Source organism: Akebia trifoliata, chromosome 7 (genome assembly GCF_017979445.1).
Source record: "Akebia trifoliata isolate Shusen 1 chromosome 7, ASM1797944v1, whole genome shotgun sequence".
Classification (NCBI taxonomy): Eukaryota; Viridiplantae; Streptophyta; class Magnoliopsida; order Ranunculales; family Lardizabalaceae; genus Akebia; species Akebia trifoliata.
The window spans coordinates 27,358,444-27,384,444 of NC_141381.1; the positions used below are offsets into that span (position 1 = coordinate 27,358,444).

The following is a 26,001-nucleotide window of genomic DNA, read 5'->3' on the forward strand; positions in this document are numbered from 1 at the left end:
TCCAATACATTTAAAATCTTATCCGTCTCATTGGTGAACAATACCGAGACGTATCACACGAGTTGTCTCAGTCTTGAACGAAATTTAAAACCATGGTTTGGATTGAGAGAAATGGAGAGAAGAGGAGAGAAATGAATCAGTTCTCTCTCCATTTCTCTTGTTTGAGAAGTTAAGTGAGAAGAGAGAGAAAGTTAATGGAGAGAAAATAGTTCAATTTTGTTCTCCCTTGGAGAGATTTGGAGAGAAAGTGGTAAAATAGTACAAATTACTTTCTATTTATTATTTTCACTTCTCTTCTCTCCTTTTCTCTCAATCAATCCAAAAAGACTCTTAGGGACCGTTTGGAAACTATTATCATAATGAGTTATTAATCCAATAACCTAATCGACCCAGTAATTGACGGATGTTGATGATCGCTTATCTAAAAAAATGTGCGGCAGAGGATGAATGTGGACGCTTGATTCTCGTGGGTGGTACAATACAATATCCTTAATTGAAGTTAAATGACTTAAGTACCCTCAATCTTTTAGAATTTTTCACACAGACAACAATAATCTTTGGCGTAATGGTCAGGGTTATTAATGTAAAATATCCACAATAGTAAATCATTGCAAAACTAGGGGTATTTTGTTTTCTGCTTGCTCTTTTTTCTTGATTTTATCTTTTTCATTGGTTGGGTAGATGGGGATAAGAATAACAACCAAAAGTTTTCTGGAGCAGCACCCTAAAAGTTTCTCTGCATTTTATGGTCTTGTTTACTCGAGGTGAATTATATTACAAATTACATAATGTCTGCTTAATACAAATTTGATGAGACAAGGTTGAGCAATTATATTCAAACCTACTAAAATTAATATTTTTAAAATTATAAATATATCTTTGAATAGATAAAATAATCTAGCTACAATAATATAATAAGATAAAATAAAATAAAATAAATTATGTCAACAAGAAAATGTTGACTATTATTAATGCAAATTCTTATTAATTAGTTTATTAAATTACAAAAATATCCACGAATTATATCATCTTTATATTGTGATGAGAGAAGGGTGAGTATCGTTTATTTAAATTCATGTTAGTTAATTTTTTTAAGTAATTAAAATATTATTAGACTGTGTTAAATTATACAAAATGCTATTAAATTATATATATAAGGGCATTTATGAAAACAACCAAGTTTTTATCAAGATTATCAAATCAATCTTGTTTTGTTAATACTTGTGGAGAGGTTTTTAGGTCCTTCCATTTCTCAAGATGTACATTTTTTCGGATGGTGTTGATAATCTTGATTTTACCGTTGATTTCCATCAAACTTCTTTCGAATAACATTTTTTTGTTTATAATGGTCGGAGACAACTAAAGAAGGTTGAAGGCTCTGGTGCGAGGACTGTCAACGTTCATTCGATGATTTTGTTAATACTCAAATGAAAGAAAACAAATAATTGAGAAGATCTACAATGAACTTGTAGAGTGGTTTTTTACTTGTAAATTTTCAGTCATCCAATTTTCAACTCACCCAGTTCCAATTTATCGCATTCCTAACTTTCCCACCTCCAATTCTTCATTCAACTTGATAGCTTGATTTTTATAGATGAAATCTAGAGATATGTGTCACCATCCGTCTAGTCCAAATATTTAAATGAGTTGTTGAACTAAGGTACACTTTAGTGTTTTGGGAGATGAACCCATCACTTGTTAGTAAGATTGAACTCGATGTGTAAGTGTTGCAATTTATTAAATTTGAAATAAAATATTTCTAATACATGGTATCCCATCAATTTAATTCAGATATTTTTGTATCTTATTTAAAGTGAGCGACTATACTTAAATTTAGATACGAGTTAGGGTTTATATTAGATATGAGTTATGAATCAAATATGAACTCAGGGGGGCTTGCCTTGTTTTTTAGAATAATAATTAAGTTGGGATAAAAGTGATTACCTCAATACCTATGAAAAAAAACAAAGAGCAATTCATTTACTATATTATTTGCCATTTTTTTTTGGGATACATTCAACTCATGGGCAAAAAGATAAAGGTAAATTCATCAAATTGTCTATAAAATAATTATTTGTATAAAAAATATAATTACAAAATTGGATACTTATTATTTCATAATTATTATAAAAATAAATTGATTCAATAATCAATCTTTAAGCAAATTTTTAATTTAAAAATTATAAAATAATCTTTAAATTAATTATGAATATAATTCTTACTTTACATATATACTTATTACTGAAATTCATATGCATACTCACATGCCAACGATTATTCTTTACTGTTATCTTTATATTTATTATTATAATGAGAGAGGCCGAAGTAGTCCGTCTCTCTCATTATTAACCAACCTTTACATCTAAACTTAAGGTCATTTTAGTCATAAATCATGAAAATGGCAATCCAAGATTTTATAATCATGTTGGGTAGTTTTAATCTTTAAAATGCCTTTTATTTAATATTTAAATTAAAAAAAAAAATCCTTTTGAGACATGTTTGTTTGCACATGCCACAATACTATTAAAAATTATAAATATACATATATATTGATATATATCAATATAAAATAAATTAATATTTTCTAAAATTCCTTTTAATAAGTAATAAAATGTAACTAAGATAAAAAATACAACCAAAAATTAAAAATTCCACTTAGAGAAGAACTCTGGTCCGTAGCTCTAGAAACTACCCGTATATTATTGGGAGAAGGAGTATCAATGAAACCACGGTCAATATTTAACTATGGTTAGGGTCTACCAAGGATAAGAGTTGGGTTATAAATTAAGAATCGGTCAACAATTCAACAACAATTGCTGGAAACGTGTAGCGTCAGATAAGCCCCATCACAACCGACGCACGCATTACCTATTCTTGGATTTAGGGTTAGGGTTTCTTCTTCATAGAAAAAACCTATCGATCTCATAATATAGTTTCTTTTATTTCGATCTTTCTGCAAGTTTTATTCTTCGATCATGGAGTTGGAATGTTTGACAGAGTTTCCTCATACACACATGGATCGTCGTCCAAGGAAGAGGCCGAGGTTAGCTTGGGATGTTGTTCCTCAGGCACCTAAGGTAAAAAAAATAAAAATTCCCTTCAGATCTGCTTAGATCCGTTGATTATATGTTGTTTTTTCCTAGATCTGATTATGTTTATCTATATTTGTTTTCAAATGAGGTTAGATTTGCATGTTTGCGTTCTTTTTCCGGGTTTCTTTGACGATCTGATGAATTTGACTATTTTTCGTTAAATTATATGAAGATTTCATGTATTTTTTTTTACTGGATCTAGTTTATTTTGGTTTTTAGTACAGGATCTTATATTTTTCGGTTGATTTCTTACAGGATCTGTTCATCGTTTGCTTTTTTTCTTTATTATTATTTCTAATTTTGTACCCGTTTGTGTTGTTTTTCTTTATTTTGGAGTAATTAGTATGGTCAGGTCTTAGCAAAGATAAGAGATTTCTTCCACGTATTAGGGTTTTTAGCCGATTTAAGTAGGTTTATCAACATATCCGATGAAGATCTATCAGAACATAAGGTTTTCTTTATTTTTATTTTTATAATATTTTTCCCCGTTTTCTGTAAGGATTTTTTTTTCATCTCTTTAGAGGTATTTCTGTGTTTTCGGAGTTTTCTTTCTTTTTTTACTTGGTTAGTTGGTTTATTATTCTTTGTAGTTTTTATTATTTTGGTCACTCTTGTTGTTTAAAAAAGGGCTCTATGCATGAAGCATTTATTTTAGCCCTTATCTTTTGTGTGAATTATTCTAGACTTGATGGACTTCCTTTGGTTGATTACAAGGGTAGATCTTTTATTCTTCTTCCTTTTATTTGTTCAATCCATGATGTGTTGACAATAACTAAGGATATGTGTTGGAAAGGGTTGGAAAGGGAACGTATAAATTTATTTTACTTTGTGTTGAGTAGACATGAATGGATGGCTGTGTGTAGGCCCAGCCAGGGATGTTTTGTGGGCAAGATGTTGGAAATGTGACAAGCTATGCACCACCCTCAGACCATACTAGTTCTACTCTATTTTTAAAGGGAGTTGCTCGAAATGGTTCTCCCCCGTGGCGAGATGATGACAAGGATGGACATTACATGTTTGCGCTTGGGGATAATTTAACTTCTCGCTGTAATTACACTATCACAATTAATGAATCTTTACATTCGTTTTTCTGCGTCTCAATCTTGTTCTATCAAATTATCTACTTATTTCATTAACCATGTATTAATTTCATGGTTGCAGTACAAATTGGGCCATATTTTGATTTGCTTTCTTTGTTAGATTATTTACTATTTATTTTACTGCCCTTTTGGGTCCTTGATTTAGGTTTTATGAAAGTAAATCTTTGTTCTATTTGTTTTTTCTCCTCATCTATCTATTATTTTCATTATACCAGCAGTCTTTTTCTTTGAATGAAAAAAAATTAGATTATTTTTTTGCATCAGTAGTTTGGAGTCTAGTTGGTTTTATTTTATTTTTTCTTATTTGAATGCAAGCATTTTGATACTAACATTGAATATCTTAGTATTACATCATCTAGTGCTCTCCTTATGGGTTTTCTTTTGTTGTGTTTGCAGATAGGATCCAAAGCAAAATGGGTGAAGGTCAGTTTTTTGCACCTTAAATCATAAGCAATGATCGTCTGTCTACCCTTATATATATGTATATATTTGTTATTTTCTATCATGATTATAGATTTTATCGTCTTTTCTCGTGATGTGAAAATAGCCTTAAATATTAATAAGCTTATTGAGGTATTCTTTTTAGAATTACTGTTTGCCTTAAAAGTTCAATTCTACTTTTCATTCACATCCATGCATTCCTTTCTATTCTCTTATCCAGGTACCTTTGGTCAGGTTTTGGAATGCTGGGATAGAGAAAGGAAAGAAATGGTCGCCATCAAAATTGTCCGTGGAATTAAGAAGTATCGTGAAGCAGCTTTGATAGAGATTGATGTGCTACAATATCTTGCAAAGCATGATAGAAATGGGTCTCGGTGAGTCTTATTATTTTTTATATAAACACTATACCCATTGATCATATATTTTGTAATGTTTTCCGTGTTCTTTAGTAGATTCAAGGTTTTTTTTTTTCTTTTTCACATAAGCCGTTAAGCGGGTTATTCTTTGCAGTTGTGTGCAAATACGGAACTGGTTTGACTATCGTAACCATATCTGTATTGTAAGTATATATGATTGAATTGTGATAGATTGATTTCCCCAATCTGATGAATATTTTGGGGGTTAAGACTTGTGAGTGGATTTAAATGGTTTTAACAGGTATTTGAGAAGCTTGGACCTAGCTTATACGATTTTCTACGGAAAAACAATTATCGCTCATTTCCTATTGATCTAGTCCGCGAGCTTGGCAGACAACTGTTGGAATGTGTAGCATGTGTGTAGTCATCACTTCTGCCATTTTTATATATCTTTTCAACATTTTTGGGATCATTTCTTGTTAGTAGATATATAATCAAGGGATTCAGTCAGGTTTTTCCATTGGTTTTATTTAATTTATATATCCTGGTCTTGCACATCATTGGCAGTCCTCTCTGCCTATGCTTGCTATTATCAGTTAAATTGTTTAATCAGTAGATGGTTGTTATGTTGAATTATGTGTCCACTGCTACAAGTGCTTATGTTTTGGTATTATATTTATAAAATTTGCAGTTATGCATGATTTGTGTCTCATCCATACTGATTTGAAGCCAGAGAACATACTCCTTGTTTCGCCAGAGTATGTAAAAATTCCAGAATTCAAGGTTAGTTATGTTTTAAAAAATGGATCTCATCTTCTTACTACCTGAAATTGAAAAACCTCTCTTTCTCTTATTCTTTGCCTACCTTGTTTTATTATTATTTCATTGGTTATCCAACACCATTAAAATATTGTTGATGTAAAGGTTTCATCTCGATCGCCCAAGGATGGGTCTTACTTCAAGAGACTTCCAAAGTCAAGTGCTATCAAGGTGATTGATTTTGGTAGCACAACCTATGAGCATCAGGATCATAGCTACATCGTATCAACACGGCATTACCGTGCACCTGAGGTTATTCTTGGTATGATGTTATTGACATCCGCATCTCCCTTGTTTCCTACCTCGATCTGTTATATTCTTCTTTTATACCTATTCTTTATTTTTTTGGGTCTCTTAAGAATAATCAGCAGCTTTGTACTACTGTTAACCATTGTGATTTTGTCCTTGCAGGACTTGGATGGAATTACCCATGTGATATTTGGAGCATTGGTTGTATACTTGTAGAGCTGTGCTCGGTAGGCTATTTTAATTATTTGATCTTTTGTTTTTTGTTTTTTTTTGGTGTGCCGTCTTTCTATATGATGAGGATGTTTATTTTGTATTTTTTTTTTTTTTTTGTTGCAGGGAGAAGCACTGTTTCAGACCCATGAGAATTTGGAACACCTAGCCATGATGGAGAGGGTTTTAGGCCCATTGCCTATGCACATGTTGAAGAGAGTAGAGTGCGTATTTTGTTGAAGCCCCTTTTCATTCTACTAAATTTATATAGATCTGGTAGTTAGATCCCCTTATATATATATATATCTGTTTATTATCCAGCCGGCACGCAGAGAAGTATGTGAGAAGGGGTAGATTGGACTGGCCAGAGGGCTCTACGTCACGAGAGAGTATAAAAGCAGTATTAAAGTTACCTCGACTTCAGGTATGGTGCTTGTTAATTACATTTGTTTATCTTACATTAATGCATGATGAGGGATGATGATGATGGTGAATTGTGCTTATTATTTCCTTTTATCATGTCAGAATCTAGTAATGCAGCATGTGGACCACTCGGCTGGGGACTTGATAGATCTACTGCAAGGTCTCCTGAGGTATGATCCATCGGATAGACTGACAGCTAGAGAAGCCCTCAGACATCCATTCTTTACCAGGGATCACAGGAGGTCTTAAAACAAAAAAGGGGGGGGGGGGGGAAATTTGCTTCTGGGAGGGGACATCTCTCTAGAGTAGTTCTCTAATGGGCTTGCTGCTGCTGCTGCGGCGGCGGCTGCATTAGTGACAAAACTGTGTTCCTAGTGCAATCACCAAGGAGGAGGATGTTTACATTACAATGTGTTGTAGAAAAAGATCTTTTGTGGAGCACAGATTACACTGTGACTCCATTCTTGTTAATATAAAGAGGAGCTTTGACTGGCAAAGTGTAGCCATTTACTTTGTTTTATTTTTTGTGCTTCATTCATCTTCATCCTTGCTTTTGACTGGTAACCAATGAGTTTTTTTCCTTTTCTATTTACTGGTAAAGCGTTATAATTTTGTTACATTATATTTTAATACTTTGTAGAATCATTATTCTAAGTAAGAAATTATATTTAATTACATAGAATTTAATAAGATTTTGATCCTGATTTTTTTTTTTTTTTTAAAGATCATGAGAAAAAGCACTATCGATAGTTTCTTAAAGTTTATTATGAATATAATAATTATTGGAAATGCACTTTGGAATTTTTATTGAATAATGATAAAAAAAAATTATTTTATTAATAATAGGAAATTTTTTAGCAAAGAATTAAGGACGCTTTTAAAGTATTACAGTACATCATTTGACTATTAACTGTGATCAATTTAGTTGGTCAAAAATGCCCTTGTCTTGATCGATTCACTTATTTCGACTTTCTGACCTCTTTGGGTACCAATGACAGATTTTCTACTTGGATATTCTGTGTCCACAACTGGAAAAATAATGATACAGTGCAATTTTATTTATGTGATTTAATTGGTATAATATTTCTCTAAGTTCAAGCACCAAATATTCTTGTGTGAGAGAGAGAATGAATTTAAGATTTAATTAATTTTAATATAAAAGATAGGTAAGGACTTATCAGTTGGGGTAGAGAGAGGGGGGAGGGGAGGGGAGAGAGAGAGATTTCATATTATTTCAGATAGGTAAAAGAACATAGCTTGTGAAACCATTATCCCCAATATGTATGGCCAATGTTAGGACATGGGTTTTTTCTTTTTTTGGATTCTTTTAAGTCAAGATATAGGGGGTTGATTGGGAGTTTTGTAATACCTGAGAATGAATTTGGCCTTTGTCCCTAATGAAGTGAAAGAGCAACTGAGTTATGTAGAAGAGGGTAGTTATTTGTCGTGGAAGGTGGTTGTAGTACCAGCAAAAGCTGTTGATGGTGTAGGAATGGATTGTTGCAAAGATGGAAATGGTGAGAACAAGTTATTTTGTTTCTGAAATTTCGTATTAGAAACGAAGAGCCCATCAGCTTTCACAATGAAATAAAAATGACCAAAATATAACAAAAAAAAGAAATTGAAAACCAGAGGGGTAGGTAGATAATACCTCTGATTTATGCATGAAGTCATCTAAATCTACATCAAATTCATAGAACATGGGACTAACCGAAGAAAGCTTCATTGAGAGGAATTGAAAATGCAAGTCAAAGAACACCAAAGTGATCAGTTAAGTTTCATTTAACAAAGATATACAAACAAACAAACAAACAAAAAAAAAAAAACAGAATTGGAAACAATTCAAAGATCAACATGCAAAAATCAAGTAACAATGATAACAAATTTGAAAGAGAATATATTCTCTGACGATTCCTCAAATAATAATAAGAAAGAAGAATGAGTTTGCTTTACCTCAGTCATTGCATATCCCTTGGTAGATAAAGATTAAAGATAAGTCGCGGAGGGAGACTTGATTTAGTTTATGAAAGCAATTTAGTTTATGATTTAATCAATAGATCTGCAGAGAAGGTGTAGAGAGACTTGATTTAGTTTATGAAAGCAATTTAGTTCATGATTTAATCAATAGATTTGCAGAGAATGTGTAGAGATGGAGAAGACGAAGAGGTGTCATATGACTTTGGTTGATCTCTCAAAAAGATACGTGAGGGAATGTTGCAACGGTTGCTGTCAAAGAGAAGCAATTAAAACGGTAGTAGTCAAAGAGAATGGAGAAGAAGGGATAATTAATATTATTAAGAATTATTAACAGAGATGACATGATAATCTCACTAAAAGACAAAAAAACATCCGAACATTTTATTTTTATATAGGTTATAGGTAGAAGATATGTTGTTGCCCGATTGGTTTTAAAAGAATAGTGATTCTTGAAGCTTGGATTTATGCAAATATGAAGATTAATCAACCCGAAGATGGGGCGGAGGGCATAAAGAGGAGTGTAAGTTGGTTTGGTAATGGAATACCCCTCTTGGGAGTGATTTGTCCTAAGCATCAACGGTCATCAAACCTCTTAGGGTGTGTAAAATAGCGAAGTTCTTGTAAAACAGAAGGTCATAACCATTAGCCCACAAATACCAACCCCCTCAAAATATATATATCCCCGAAGAGTGTACATTTATATGGAAACCTTAGGGATTGCTTGCTGGTGAAAACCTATAACTCGTTTGGTGGCCTGAATGTTTACAGGAATCATTTATTGCCGAAGCCCATGTAAATGTTTTGTTTGGATTCGCAAAGTTGGTGAGGATGCTGACAGTACGAGCCTAGCTGCTGTTATTGTCATTTGTGCTGTACAATGCCTAGATGATGATTGATGAATAAGACTTGCTCAGACTTTGCAACCATTACCGAAAGACTTCCGAGCCAATTTAACAATAACATTCAATGGGAAATAATAGCTAGTAAACTATGAGATAATTTAACAATTTGTGCCTTACAGAGATGCATTTCAAGACGTTTTGTTGAGATTGGACACCTGGGAACAAGACATACTCTTGCAAAATTCACCAAAAAATCTGTCTCGTTGTTTCAACACTCCTTTTCCAAAGAAAGCGCCAGTTCATTTTCTGCAGCCTAGGTAGGCCTAAAACACGGGCATTCTTTGTTCAGACTCATCATGGGAATACATACACATAATCTGGTGATTCACAATAAATTCACTGGCTCATCTCATGAACAAGAAAGGTCTATGTGATAAGTATGGTCTCAAAAAATATATAGTTTTGAACACTTTCATAAAGAACCATTGGAATATGTTTGTGTATGGTGACTACAACCAAAATGGGAAACAGCAGGAATGTTTGCACAAAAAAAAAAGTAGGGAGCAGTTCATATGTAAACCTAAAATAACATGAAACAAACTTGTGAAATTAATAGCACCATGCAGAGACCCTCTTTGTAACTCATCAAGTAAAGCAGTCTCATTCAAGCTTCTACTTCAAAGCTGTTCTCAAAGACCCCTGCAGCATTTCCAACCAAATACATCAATGCACATGCCATCTCAAAGAATTGTTGCACAAACACAAGGATGTTATGTCTCACCATTTCATGCAAAAAACAAGAATATTGGTTTCTTTCTATAACGTAAGAAATAGTAGCTAGTAGTGAAATCAAATCCATTGGGAAGGCAAACTTAGTCTTTTGAGGCTGGGTAACTGGAGATTCGAGTTGACTCCATGATAACATCTAATAGTTACGTCAAAGTAAGTTAGCATCGCAAGATTCCATTGGATAGAGTTGGTTCCCATCTACCAAAGTGAACAAAGAGCAGTTACCACAGTTTGTATCTTCTTGGTGAAGAATCAAGTTAGTAAATGTTGCAAGTTTCACTGACGAACGTTGATCGTCTCTCCCCCAACCCCACCCTACCCAGTTTGTAACTTCTTTGTGAAGAGTCAATTGGTAAATGGTAGCAACCTTAACCAAAGAATGTTGAGCATCATATCTTGAAGCATAATATAGTGTTTCCGGGGCCAAATTCAGTGAGTTGTTCAGGGAAAGTGTGATGAAGATTATAGGACAGATACAGGATGTGGTGGTTTGGGAAGTAGTGGAGAGTTTAAGACCATTACGTATGGAAAATCTTCTTGTGGGCCTGAGGCCTTGTTGGAAGACTTGAGGAGATTAGTGAACCTTTGAGTTTGGCAAGCTTATGGTTGAGAAGTGAGATTGGGATCACCAGACGGATGGTGATCTTACTAGTAATAGGGCTGAACCTGGGAGGGTTGGGCGGTCAATCCAGGCTCAACCCAAGTTGTAGAACCCTTAGCCTGAGCTCAACTCAACCTGACCTTCGAGTTAGAGCTCATTAACCCAAGCTCAACCCAAGATTGAGCTTAAAAAATCGTGTTGAGCTCAGGTCAGCCCAAGTTAAGGTAATTTTGAGCAAGCCTAATTTCATTTTCAAATTAGGCAACTTTGGGCAGGTTGAACTCATTTTTCTCTCTTCAAAATTTATATAAGAACGACTCTTAATCTTAAAAATCTGTAAAATACTATACTTAAACATATGTAGCAATAAATTTAAATATAGAAAGAAAAATCAATAATAAATTTTTTTTCTTAGTTTTACAAATATATTTAGGAAGAGAAAACTATTGTTTTTAAATAAATAAATAAAAATATTTATATGTAAATATATAGCGTCGGGTTCGGGTTGAGTTGGGTTGCCCGGAGGTCGGAGCCTCAACCCAAACTCAATTTGGGTTGAGATTTCCTAGCCCAGACTCAACTCATTTTCCATATAACCCAGCTCAGGCTTGCCCATCAATCGGGTTAAGTTCGGATTAGCCTGCCCAAGTTGCAGCCCTAACTAGTAAGGTTAGCGTTGTGAAGAGACGTAGGAGGATGAGTAATAAGGATATAGAGATGACGGGAACCAAGGGCGGAGCCACGGGGCAAGAGGGGGCAGTTTCCCCCTTCAACTTCATGGTTAGTTTAGATATACCCTTAGGCTTATGAGAATATTTGAGATACGCTCTTATTTCTGAAGTTCTTGCCCATTCTCAATTTTATTAAAAATCCCTCTATGATGAATATTTTAGCTACCTCTTGTGTATTCCAAATGATGATATGCTCCATCTTTTACAGAGTTGCCCCCTCTCCCACAATTTTAGACACACCTCTTCATTGGGTACTATTTGAGATAAACCCCTATTTTTTCCAAATTGATTACATGCCCCCTTTGAGCCACAGTAGCAAAGGACTGGATTCACTAATCATTCGGTGGGGCTTCAAATCGGTTAATTTGAATAAATTTGTTTAAAAAAAAAGGAAATTTTTTCAAGGAATATATAAATTGATGTTTTTGTGCTTCTTACTAAAACCATCACTTCAACTTCCCAAAAAAAAAATCCTATCTTAACCTTAAAAAAAATTAGGTTGAAGTGTAAAAATGTTATCACATTTTATGATTGATGAATCATTGATCTTGATTCGTCAATTTAATCAACAAGTCCATCATTTGAAGAATTCTATTTTCTAAATAATTAGAAGAATTTTGTGACTATCCTTTGATCTGGTTGCTCACCCTACCCACGCATAAAACTATTTTTTAATATAAAAAAATAGATGATTTAGACATCCCTCTACATTTTGGTAAATATTCAAGATATCTCTGTGCTTTGTAACTAATATCATAGCAGTGTTTAAAACAGCTAAATCGATTGCGAGCAATGTCCATAAAAAATCTGATACCTGGAAAGGGTTCTCTTATGGCCTAATAATTCATGAATTAATGCAATTCTGAGTAGAAATAAATTGTGAATCTAGAGATAAAATACGAAAACGAATCAACAACGAAAATTAAACAAAATTAGGATTGAAGGATCGTGATTCGTGAGAGAGGTTGTATGAAACAATGTACCTGACTTTCTTGATGAGGATGGATTGGAGTTTACGGGCGAGATCTTGAGATCTGATCTTGCGCTCGAGGTTCTTGCGAGCTAAGATGCGTTTCTCAGAGTTCTTGAGGTGATGCGTTTGCTGGGCCTTTATCAGCCTTTCTACACCGCTCGAAATCATTTTACGCTCCATCAAATTCAATGCCCGGTCTAGGTTTCCGTCTCGTACTTCCACTTTGATCCCTCGCCATTGCTGCAACATTGGGATTCTAGAGAAGACCGATACATGCCTCGTTATCGAATTCATTTCTAGGGTTTTGGTTCTATTTGGGGATTTTTATTTTTTTCGTCGGTCTTGCCAAGAAGTGAGACTAACTAGGGGGTGCGGTGCACATGGTTCGGTCCTACAAATCCAAAATCGAAAGAGTCGTGATGATCTGTATACATAATCGTTAATGCTTTTTACTCGTATCACGAGGAAACACATCTATAGAGTTAGTGATAATTTAACTACCCACGTACTCAATCGACTACCCTAATGATAAAGTTGGGAACCATATAGATCTGCACTCCTCGCGATACACCTTTCCCTCGGAATACATTTTTGTGAGGAAGTGCAGCCGTATATCTCGAGAAGCACAGATCAACTATTCCAAACTTCATGTCAAGGTAGTCCACTGTGTTTGCCACGTGGGATAGTAAAACAAAAACAAAGCGCAGATCAACTATTCCAAACTTGTCATGTCAAGGTAGTCCATTGAATTTGCCACGTGGGATAGTAAAACAAAAACAAAAAGGCTATTTACAAGCTTAATGGAGACGTGCTCATTTGTCTGAACATCTGTACCTACGAAAGCAAGCTAATTCACCAATTAAATTTCCTAAAAAAGAGAAAAAAAATCATAAATTAACAAAGAAAAACATCAAAACTAGAAGGGAGAAAAACAATGAACCCAAATAAAAATAGAGTTCCCCAAACAACCCACTACCGATTTTATCACCAAGATTGAACTTGTTCTTAATATGAAGCTCCATCAAACAAAACTCAAAACCATCGTCAAAACTGATACATTAACCTTGAAAAGTAACTTAAGACAAATTAGAACCATATATGCTTCCCATGGAATGATGGAAATGTTCGGTTTTATGATACTCTTAAATCGAGAATTAAACTTAATCAATCGATTTTTTTTTTACAACCCAAAATCGAATCAAAACACATTAAAATTGAACCAACCCAATCTAAAATGCTTTGATTTGATTTGATTTGCAGTTTGACCCGATCCAACGTGCACTCCTAAGACTAACTATTTATGATTCTAAAACTAGATTTAATCCGATTTGAATCAGACAATCTTTACTCCCACTGTTTTAAAATTCAGACCATATCCCATGTTATTTTCAAGAGAGATTCTATTGACACACCAACTTTTCTAAGAGCATCTCAAGATTTGTGCTAATTATTCTTCATATCATATGAGTTAGGGTGTTCCTAGTACAATTTGGTGAGGCAATAGAATCCCTCTTTCTCATTTAAAAGAAGAGTAATGATTTTTTTGACTCCCTCATGTGGCATATTCAAAATACTTTTCTGATGTGGCATGTTATAGAACTATGGATCTTTACTTCTTGGGATACACAAATGCACATATTTATGGGAATGTGCATATTTGTATCCTGAGACATAAAATCTATGGTTCTAGAACATGCCATGTCAGGAGATTATTTTGAGTATATCACGTGGACGGTTGTGTGGCCTCCACAAAATATTTTTAAGAGAGATTTTATTGCAACACCAACTTTTACTAAAAGCACCCTAATTCATAAGAAATCACCAAAAAAAATTAACACACATCTTGAGTGTTGTTAGTACAATTTGTGTGGCAATAGAAATCCTATATTTTTATATAAGAAAACACTTTTATTACTAACTTAGTAAAATTTCAAATCTTATTAAGGATTGTTAAGTTCAAATGGTTCCTTACAAAAAATTTAGAATTCTTTTTTTTTTTTTTTTTTTTGAAGCTTATCAACGGAAGCGAATCCTCTATATCACCTGGTTCTTGTACCACAATTTTAACGGATGAGAGAGAGTTATATTTAAAAAAAATAAATAAATAAATAACATCTCAACCCTCTTGTGATCATGACTTAGATCTAATTCAAAAAATATATATCAAAATCAAAAATATTTTTTTTTTCTTCAGATTCATGTCTTTAAAAATGAATGACTAGTGAACTCCCAAGATTTTAAGTGTGGGATCTAATTGTATCGATGACATGGCATTTTTTTAATCGTTAAAAGTGTGATACTAAGGATTTGCTTCCATTACAAACTCAAGGGCTGCAATAGCTGAACTACATGAGCGTGATGTGTGCCCCCCACAATATTTTTTATACGTAGAATCTTGAATAAAAAAAATTATTTCACAGTTGCACAGACTAAACTAATTTGGGACGGTTGTGTGGCCACACAAAATATTTTTAGAGAGATTTTATTGCCACACCAACTTTTGCTAAAAGCACCATAATTCATATGTAAATCACCAAAGAAGTAACCCACATCTTAGGTGTTGTTAATAAAAGTTGGTGTGACAATAGGAACACTTTATTTTTATGTAGGAAAACACTTTTCCTATTAACCTAGTAAAATTTCAAATCTTACTAAGGATCGTAAAGCTCAAATGGATTACCACATCAGCAATCCAACACCACAATCCTCTCAAATTCATTGAAAAACAAAGATCATTTTTTTTTTTCAACAAAGAATTTCTTTTGCTCAAATGGATTACCACATCAGCAATCCAACACCACAATCCTCTCAAATTCATTGAAAAACAAAGATCATTTTTTTTTTCAACAAAGAATTTCTTTTGATCTTGATCCAAGGTTTTGAAATTTGACAGTTACTGAACTTCCACCTAACTCTCAAACTTAAAATCAAAATACAACAGTTTTTTTTTTGGGAAAATTTTTGCTTCAAAGTTCATAGAATTTTTTCCTCTACAACCCTGAAGCATTGGATCATGTATTTGGATGTCACAAGGTGAGCCCAAGGATCCTTGGTAAAGTTAGTCGAAATCATTACCAAATTGGCAATCCAACACCATGTCCCTTCAGATTTCATGGAAAGATTCAAATAAAAAATAAATAAATAAATTGGGGCTTGATACACAGTTTTAAAAATGGATGGCTACTGGACTCCCATTGAACTCCTAAGTTTAAAATTAAAATTTAACAGTAAAAAAAAAAAATTCTAAGTTTTTATTATTATTTTTTTTATTTTTAAGTTCATATAATTTTTTCCTCCACATCCATTGGCATCTGCTCATGTTTTTTATGTCACAAGATGAGCTCAACGACCTTTATTAAGATTTGAAATATTACTCAGTTAATAAAGCTGGACTCTTTTGAATATAAGACATGGGCAGAAAAAACTCTTTCACAGTTTCACTAATTTGTTACGTGATTCAACAAATCATAATTTTAGAACTTACCTAGTCAAGGCAATTTTACTCAGTAATTTTAGGGTTTTTTTTAAATAAAGGCTATTTTGGTTAAAATGACATGGGACTAACTGTTAGGGTTTGTACTCTATTCATCTTATCCACTTCTTCACTCTGAGAATTTGAGTTACAAAAGGCCAAGTAACCATCATTTCTCCTATTTTAAGATTTTTCTTCTAAATCCTTTTGTTTTCTAAAGAAAATCGATTTCTAAAATCATCTTAATATGAATTTTTTTATATTTTAATTTTCATCTTCAAATAATTAATTTAACCCTGCAAGTGAAATTCTCTGAGTCCTCCTCTAAGGGAAGTTAAGTCATTTTCATTTGTCTATTAAACAAGATAAAGGTCGATGAGAGCATGTTAATGGAAATTGTTAGAATTTAGAGGGTTGAATTTTAAGTAATATTTTCTATTATATTTAATTTGAAAATCAAGAATTATTTTAAACTTCTTCTCTCTTTTTCCATAAGAAATCAATACTCAAGAGAATAACAAAAATAAGGATAATCCCTAAATAAATAGTGGACATATGCTATATTATAAATTTGCCTTCAAAAGCCTCCAAATGAATAAGAAATGAATGACTTGCTCTCCAAGGACCAAAGTGATCATGACATCTATATTTGGTCTTCAAGCCTTGGCTATGTATTTTATGTGCCCAAGTGCAATTTGTCTTTAAATCGTGAAAAATGGAAGTTATTTGCACCCACCGTTTGTAATGACTGCACCCAATTAAAACATATTTTGGAGTGGGATGTATAGAAGAAAGTGGGTACACTAAGCATAAAGTGATGATGCAAATAGAGCAGTCCCCAATGAAAGCACTCTTAAATTTAATTTCAACAGGATATTAAAAAATATTCCAAATTTTCAATTCAGAATAAAATTTCTCTTCTATCTTATAACTTTCTTTGAGCACTTTTAAATTACTAGCAACTAAAAAAAAGAGTTATGATAATTTGACTTAGTCATGTGTAATTAATCGACACCTTTGATGTGACAGGCTCGAGAACCGTAGATCTGCTCTCCTCGGGATATAAACTTGCACCTTTTACGATGAATCATTATTTTGTACCTCAAGGAGAGTAGATCTACGATTCCCAAGTCTATCACATCAAGGGTGTCGATTGAGTATGCCTCGTGGCTAAATCAGATTATCATGATTCAAAAAAAAACACACACACACACACACACAATTCTCAGGCAAAATTTATTTATTCACCAAATATACCCCTACATTTTCTTTAAATTTGGAGACTTTTTTTTGTTTTGATGATGGGGTTATTTGAACTTACGGTCAATTGTGGGACCAGAAGAGCTAGAGTTAGAATTTGGGCCAAGTCGTATGGGTCCCTCCCTTCCCTTGGGTACTTGCAACGCTCATACATCACACGCACCGTGTAAGTTAGTGAGGGTGCACCCTCGTGCATGGCCTCGAAGAATTTAATACTCATATTAAATATCGAACTCAAGACATAAGAACTTTCAACCATTTATTGGTTCGAAATTGCCATTGAGCCAAAACCTTCAGAGTTGGGGAAAAAAATAACTTTTTCTAAACACTATCACCAATCGACCAATTGTGCAATCAAAATGCTCATTAAAGTGATTCAACAAAAAGTTGAATAACTTAGAATTGCAGCAAAGTTGTCTCAAAGAACATGATTTTTTATTTACCAACACAACATTCAAACGCGGTTCTTTGCTGAACGTGTCGGGCCCATGAAACCGTTTTGATAACTCCAAGGCTGTAATCCATAATCCTTATTAGCAATCATTTCATGTGGGCCCACGTAAAAATAACTCATGATGTATCTTAACTAGTCGGCTACATAAAATTTTATGGTTGTTATTTTGTCGTTATATGAGGTTCAGACATCAATCAAAACAAGTCAGAAACAGTTGGTTTATTTAGGTACACATCCCGGATTTTTTGTGAATATTAGATATACATCTCTATGTTTTCAGACTGTTGATATTGTGCTTTGACCTTGATCTTCTCTAATGGACTAATGTAAAAGGACATAAATGGTTCAACTTCATCTTGAATCCATCCATTTCAACCTCACCTTAACCTCTGATTTTTTTTATCCAAAATTTTATATTACTTAAATACCCCCCACCCTTAACCAAAAATTCTTTATTTTTTTTTTCTTTTCAAAATTGTCCATCTACAAGTTACTCATGTTAAAGCCATTATTTTCAACCTCACTTTAACAATAATCCTTTATTTTTCTACCAAAAATGCCATCATCTTCTGCCTCTCCAAAAATCCTTATATTTTCTTGAGACTTAAATAGATAAAACCTAAAGGTTGAAGATAGATGAATTTGGGAATAAAAGCAATGGTTTTTGGCTGAATGTTGTAAATGGAGGTATTTATGACATTTTCTATTAGTCATCAACTGAAGACCAAGGTCAAGAACGCACGTTCTCATCAGTTTTAAAACATAGGGGTGTTTCTCAAATATTCACCAAAACGTAGGTATCTATATCAATCAATCGTTACTGACGCCGTTAAATTCTTTAACGCTGTCTAAATTCATCGTCACTTCAAAGCAAATAAATCACTTAATCACACTCGTCAATGTCTGAAAAGCAAAACCTGTAGCCATGAAAGTGATCCGTTTGGGCTCTCTATTCTTCTTTGTCTTCTGTAGTTTTGTTCTTCAAAGGTTTCTGTTTCTCTTCTCCCCCAATTTGCTCTTATTTTAAAATTTTCCTTTCTTATGCGAAATGTCTAGCAAAATTAAACATTCATTGAGATCATGAATGAGATGCAAACGCCCAATCTTGGAAATTATATTTTTTAATAATTTCAAGATAATTTGGTATCATAGATGCTAAATTTACCTTCTCATGGAATTAATGAGGAGTTTTAAAGAATACCCATTTAAGGAAATTATCTGCATTTATTTCTTTATTTATTTTACATAGTTTTTTAGTTGAATTAATCTGTTATCATGAAATTAATAAGGAATATAAAATACCCATTTCAGAAAACTATTTGCAGCATTTTTTATTTATTTATTTGCTTATTTTTCAAAGTTTATGAGCTGAATCTGTTATCATGAAATTAATATGGAATATAATATACCCATTTCAGGAAACAATTTTCAGCATTATTATTATTATTATTAATTGTGATCAAAGGAGTTTAGTAGCTAAAATGATTAGTTTCATTGAAAAAAAACGAGGAGAAAAACTAAACCAATTTAACAAAATTTTTCCTATAGTTAAGAGATTGGCTTCTGAACTGATCTGGTTGATCAAATTGATACGGAATGAAATATCCCGTTCCAATTGTTTTGCAACAAAAGGTTTATACGATCGTAATGGCTGAATTCCTCAGATTCATTACATAGAGGATGAATAAAGCATACCCATTTGCGTAGAATTAGTTTGCTTGTTCTTTACTTATTTATACGTTTATACAATTGTGACATTGATGCCTAGGATTTTAGTTGTTGAATCAATCAGTCTTGTGAAATTAAAGTAAAAAAGAATGCCCATTTCAGGGAATTATTTGAGGCTTCATCCGAGGGGCAAGACGAGCATGCCAATTTCCCTCCTAGAGGTTGGAACTCATATGATTCCTTTTCATGGATTATCTCTGAAGAAGAATTCCTCCAAAATGCAGATATCATTTCTAAGAGGCTACTCACTCATGGGTATCAGGTTAGAAATAGTAAATTTGATTTTTTTTTTTTTTTTGGGCCAATTTGTATTTAAGACTGTATATATTGCAATATGAGAGAGGATTGAGACTCTTTCCACATGAGATGTAATTGCTTCTTTGTTTTCTTTTATTCAATTCTTTGCAGTATGTTGTGGTGGACTACCTATGGTATAGGAGGAAGGTGGAAGGTGCGTACACAGATTCACTTGGATTCGATGTGATTGACCAATGGGGAAGGGTTATCCCTGACCCTGGAAGATGGCCCTCTTCTAGGGATGGGAAAGGGTTCACTGAAGTAGCCAACAAAGTACATGCTATGGGTTTGAAGTTTGGGATTCATGTCATGAGAGGAATAAGTACACAGGCAGTCAATGCAAACACTCCCATCCTGGACATCACCACGGTCTTTCTCCTTCCGATCATTAATTGCAATCTCTTACTTTCCTTTTGTAACTCAATGGTTAAACATTCATAAAGAATTTCCTAGTTGTACTCACCGATGAAACTTTTGGAGCAAAGCCAAAACAAGTTAAAAAAAGGGGAATTGAACAAGTGAAATCAATATTGTGATTCTCAACCTTAATTAGAACTAAGATTTATTTTTGAACTTTTGTTTGTGATTTTATTAGGGACATGCCTATGAGGAGTCTGGACGACAATGGTGGGCAAAAGATATAGGGCTGAGAGAAAGAGCTTGTGCTTGGATGTCACATGGTTTCATGAGTGTGGATACCAAATTGGGAGCTGGAAAGGCCTTCTTGAGGTCTCTGTATCAACAATATGCCGACTGGGGTGTAGATTTCGGTAATTCGATATTGCCAATTGGAGATTTGCGTTGTTTGTGTTTTTTTTTAATTGCTGATGCACATAGTAAATTATTATGATATAAGGGCTTAGACGCATAACTCAGTTGGTTTGACACATTGCATAGTAACTTTGAGGTTGTGGGTTCAAGGTCAGCTTACCCATAAAAGAAAAGTACGATGATATACACCTGAACATACAAGCCATATTAAGTCACATATTTCTATCACAGATAAATCCCTTGACGGATCCTGTAACCTTCTGTAATGCTGAATAACATGGTAATATGTGTGTACCACAATATAAGTCTATTCATATGCTTCTGTGATCACAATATGACAAAATATTTTTTGAATTATCATCTGATTTTGGTGGGTCAAATTTTAATTTCGTAAATGTTGATTATTTTTTATTTTTTCTGGTTTTCACGCAGTGAAGCATGATTGCATCTTTGGTGATGACTTGGATGTTAATGAGATAAGCATAGTGTCAGAGGTACACTATGACAACTCTGTTTTTCTATCGCAATAGTAGTTTTAAAGTTAAGATATTTGATTAGGAGCTGACTGAGTCATGGAGGAAACTACATACAGAAAAGATGATCCATAGAGAACCCTTGTGCAGGTTTTGAATGAGCTCAGCCGCCCTATATTGTATTCTCTCTCTCCGGGAACTAGTGCGACACCAACCATGGCCAAGGATATAAGTTCCCTTGTGAACATGTATAGGATAACCGGGGATGATTGGGATACATGGGGGGATGTGTCAGCTCATTTTAATGTAACGAGGTATACTAGTGTTCTTCAATTCAATTCGAGATATTTCAAAACTAAGGAGTTTTTTTGTTTTACATCTCATATATACTTGTGCGTCAGGGACTTTGCTACTTCTAATATGATAGGAGCTAAGGGCTTGCAAGGAAGGTCATGGCCTGACTTAGATATGCTACCATTGGGGACGCTTACCGATCCAGGTGATTGACCTGGCACACATTGAATTGCCCATATCGTGAAGATCATCATCACAATAAATCAGTCCATCCTTGCATTCCTAACCTTGTGAAAAGTTGAATTAAATTTGAAAATTTTGGTCCTTTCTATTAAACTGTTATTTTGATCAACTTTGTGTATGGTCCCCACTCCCCACCATCAGGCAGGATTTTGGATGTCAATTCTAGGCATCACGGATCTGTTATATAGATTAGCCCGACAAAATTCGTCCCTCAACTGTCTCTCTCTCTCTCTCCTGTGGGTATCATGAGTGATCAATAAAGCTGTTATTATAGGGCTGTTGATACACCGTTTGAAACAGAAAAACACACCATCCTGGATTCACATCTCGAAAGCAGTGGTCAGTATAGTGCCATAGAAAATGTCACTTTTTGCTGCTACATCAGAGCATCAATCCTGACCATAGTTTTTCAAGATGTTCAGTCAGGATGGTGTTTTTATATGTAACAAAAATGGTATGTTAAGATATCTTGACCCATACACATATCCTGGACTCTTGAAACAAACATAAGATAAATTAGTCACACTTTCTTTGACTGAAACTAAAATTCTTTAGTGAAATTATATCCTTCACATGTTTATGCACCAACGAATTATTTTATGCCTGAAAATTTTTTAGGCAGAGGTTTAAGAAGTTCACAAGGGAAACTTACCTTGCATGAACAACTGGAAAGCCTCATTTAGCTTTCATCTTTCTATATTTACCAGGATCAAATGAAGGTCCTCACAGAAAATGTAGACTCAGTCTTGATGAGCAGAGAACTCAGGTGTGTAGACACAATTTCTAACTAGAAAGTTTGTGATATATATTTTACATAATTGCAGTTTTGCAACAATACAAATTTTGTGTCAACAGATGACTCTATGGTCTATGGCTAAGTCTCCTCTCATGTTTGGAGGAGACCTGAGGAAGCTCGATGAGATCACTTATACTATCATCACAAATCCTACCTTGCTTGAAATAAATTATTTTAGCATGACCAACATGGAGGTATGTTTCCCAATTTTCCATGTTAGAGCTTTCTTTGAAAACAAATCGGAAGTCCACAACATCATATCTTCTTTATTGTTTCTTTCAGTTTCTGTACATCACTGGAACTAATGGTCTCAGAAATGATAATTTGATCTGGACCCGTCGATCTACAAATCTAAAGGAAATGAATACATTGGATACACATGTTCTGGGTCTCACTAGTTGCAAAAATCACAAGGCGAAAGGTTGGAGTATTGAAGTTCTTGACCAAGAGCTTGAACGGACCTGCTGGAAAGATAATTTTGGAAGAAAATATAGACGGCCATTTTGCCTATACAAGAGAAAACCTCTCTCAACATCGTACGGAATCCTTGTTTAAAGTTTTTCATTAACCATCATCATCATCATCTTCTATACTTTATTCCAATGGCTTGGGTGGGCAACATGAATCTTATTTTGCCATTTAACTCTTCCTATTGGAGTCATTTATAAATTTCCTTGAATGCAACTGGTTTTAATTTTGTGTTTCTGAATCTAACGACTCGTTTATTTCAACGACCTTATCTCTGTTAAGCTCAAGACATGAACGTTATTATGAATATTATTGTTGCTCTTCTTGCTTTTATTTATTTTTACCAAAGTCACTCTATTTTATGTTGATGTAGGGATGAAGAGATGGTCTACAAACAACAATACCAAGGAAAGCTTCATTTATTAGCATCAGACTCGATGAAGTTTTGCTTGGATGCATCTCCAAAGCGAAAGCTTACTTCTCGAGAGTTGAAGAGCACTTCATTTTCCCCGTGCAGATGGGATGCCAATCAGGTATCTATCTACTTCTACCCAAGGTACCCAACCTTTTAATTTCAAAGACTACTTTGAGAGGTAGTTTCTATGCACTTTGGGTCTCCATTAATTTAACTGGAAAGCCTTGCTGATGATTATTATCACAAGCAGCAAAGTTTTATAACATGGCTTCCTTCAATGAGTTGGGTATTGGTTTTGATTCAAACTTAATCTTTATGGAATGAAGCGATCAATGCTAAAGAACATGCAAGCAACATTATGATTAGTTAACTAGAAATTTCTAGGCCCAATCTTTTGCTATAACAATGCAAACAATAAAGCAAAATATGCAGGTCATAGAAGAAACCAAGCCTGAAACTGTGAATTATGCCTCAATTTAAAGGAGTAAGCTATGCATCCTTTGAAAAAAGTAATTTGGAGTCGTTTATGAGCATTCCAGAATTTAAATATTCTTAGAGTCTCAAAGCGGAATCCTCTAAGCCCGTCTCAAGGAGTCATTTTCTAATAGCTTGAACAAAATGAGTTCCACATACTCGATTTCATGTGGGCCCCTCGTTGTTATACAATTCTAACTTTTTTCCTTTGTTTTTTCAATATTTTGCATTTGACCATGTTTACCTTTTCTTGGTATGAGGTCTGGATTTTTTTTTTCTTTTCGAAAGTTATATTCATAGAATGACATTTAACATGTCCTACACTTTGCAGATGTGGGAACTAAAGGTAGATGGGACCTTAATGAACAGCTACTCTGGACTATGTGCAACTGTGAAGGCAGCAAAAGGTGATCGATATCAAGTTACAAATATATAAAATCTTACCCTCTCTAAAGAAAAAGAAAAAAAAACATATTTGAAAGCTAATGCTTTTAAATAACTGATTGATTGTTCATGCAGCTAATGCCAATTCCGGTGGAATTCGTTCTTGGATTGCAACTGGAAGAAAAGGTTTGATTTGCTAAGATTCCCAATTTTTCTTTGTCTGAAAAGATAATCTTGGTCTTTGCTAAAGTTAAAATGTTTCGGATCATCCTTGGCATCACTCTTACCATACTAACTAATAAGAATAAATTAATCAAAATTCACACCATTCTTGTTTTGGGTGAAATTTAGGTGTCTACTTATATTCCTTTTATGTATTTTCAATCGTTCTGATTTCTTTCTTTTTGTATAGGAGAAATATACGTTGCTTTTTTCAACCTAAACCCTGGAAAAACGATAATTTCTGCAAAGATGTCGGATTTGGCTAAGGTGCTCCCAGGTAGAAACTTGAACCAAGATACGTGTACTTACAGCGAAGTATGGAGTGCAAAAGACTATGGAGTTGTGAAGGAAACAATATCACTGGAAGTAGCGACGCATGGTTGTGCATTATTTGTCCTGAATTGTAACTAATTCATACTGAGCAGAACCTCTTTTTTAGAGCAAGTTTCACGCAATCTAATATGATTTATTTCATGAGCTTGTTTCTTCCCATTAAGATAAACTCTTCGCTCGATTCACTTTGGTGCGTATGGATTTTCCATCACTTGTGCAAAACCCGTTCTTGGTAAAAGCTAAATTTGCAATAAATGAACCTGCATTCAAATTATTGAATAAAAGTTCCTTAGAGTGGAACACAACGGCAACAAAGCCTAATCCCAAAGACTTAGGTTCAGCTAAATGAATCTTGTTCCTTATTCGATTCTGTCCAAAACTTGTTAATGAAGAAAGTGTATTTATATTTGCTTTTACCATCTCTATCTACGTTCGTTTGAATCTTCTTCTCGTTCTTTTAGGACATTCAACTCGAATATTTCTTCTAATTGATTATATGAACGGCCTTCTCTGAATATGCCTAAACATTCAGTTGTTTTGAAGATTTAGTTTTCCATGGTGAAGAATGATATTTAATTCTTCAAAAAGGATTGTAATTTATCAATTTTTTCTTTAAAATGTCTTATTCTCTATAAAAGAAAATATATCATTCATAAATCACTAAGGAAGATAGAAAAGGCACTACTAAAACTTCCAAAATTGGGAAATTTTTTTATAAAATTTGTTTGGTAATTCATTTTTAGCAAATTTGTTAGGTATCTACTGACTAGAACTTTCTCAAGTAAATCTTTGTATTTGGTATGCTAGTATCGAATCTCTCTATGTTTAGGATCGGTAGTTAGCTACTGAACATTGTAAAAAAGAGAAGTGTTTGAAATGTTAGATAAATCTGAATCTAAAATATTGATTCTCAAATGCGGAAATAAAATAAGAGAATCGAAATCTGAAAAAATGCCCAAAATGCATACCTCCGACCACTGATTTCACACGCACTTCTTCCACTGATTTTCTGTCTCGTTTAGCACTTCCAAACTTGGATACACTCACGTTAGATGGTATAGACTGAAGAAGATTAAGAGAGAGTATAGAGTTTGGGGGCCAAACGGATCTAAATATAACCGGATTTTAACGAGGCTTCCATCAAGTACTCGCCCACATTTTGATTGGTTACCACAAGTGATCCATTCGTGGGTTACGTTTCTTAACGTTTCTTAACTTCAAGAAATGTGTCATCAAAGACACTGTAGGCTACTAAATAAATCCGAAAAAGGGGGTTTTATGGGTTTTAATAGATCGAAACTAACACAAAACTCA

At 33.9% G+C, this 26,001-nt stretch overlaps 3 protein-coding genes across 3 annotated transcripts; 2 read left to right on the forward strand and 1 right to left on the reverse strand.

Moving 5' to 3' along the window:
* The first annotated feature begins 2,802 nt into the window (after positions 1–2,802).
* Positions 2,803–7,254, forward strand: LOC147398702 (LAMMER-type protein kinase AFC2). Its single transcript, XM_086447958.1, has 12 exons — positions 2,803–3,077; positions 3,956–4,139; positions 4,589–4,615; positions 4,854–5,007; positions 5,144–5,192; positions 5,291–5,405; positions 5,681–5,772; positions 5,914–6,070; positions 6,220–6,284; positions 6,394–6,491; positions 6,589–6,691; positions 6,793–7,254. The coding sequence occupies exons 1-12, from the start codon at positions 2,976–2,978 to the stop codon at positions 6,937–6,939; spliced, it is 1,293 nt and encodes a 430-aa protein (XP_086304084.1). The 5' UTR covers positions 2,803–2,975; the 3' UTR covers positions 6,940–7,254.
* Positions 7,255–9,949: 2,695 nt separating this feature from the next.
* Positions 9,950–12,986, reverse strand: LOC147398703 (Ribosomal protein S21 family protein). Its single transcript, XM_086447959.1, has 2 exons — positions 12,614–12,986; positions 9,950–10,208 (listed from the first exon to the last, which is right to left on the reverse strand). The coding sequence occupies exons 1-2, from the start codon at positions 12,895–12,897 to the stop codon at positions 10,199–10,201; spliced, it is 294 nt and encodes a 97-aa protein (XP_086304085.1). The 5' UTR covers positions 12,898–12,986; the 3' UTR covers positions 9,950–10,198.
* Positions 12,987–18,621: 5,635 nt separating this feature from the next.
* LOC147398704 (uncharacterized) lies at positions 18,622–24,828 on the forward strand. Its single transcript, XM_086447960.1, has 14 exons — positions 18,622–18,776; positions 19,620–19,779; positions 19,926–20,183; positions 20,410–20,584; positions 21,018–21,079; positions 21,209–21,372; positions 21,460–21,557; positions 22,303–22,361; positions 22,451–22,585; positions 22,674–22,927; positions 23,233–23,392; positions 24,080–24,155; positions 24,268–24,318; positions 24,545–24,828. Exons 1-14 carry the CDS (start codon positions 18,715–18,717, stop codon positions 24,763–24,765), a joined length of 1,935 nt encoding a protein of 644 aa, XP_086304086.1. The 5' UTR covers positions 18,622–18,714; the 3' UTR covers positions 24,766–24,828.
* The last annotated feature ends 1,173 nt before the right edge of the window (positions 24,829–26,001 follow it).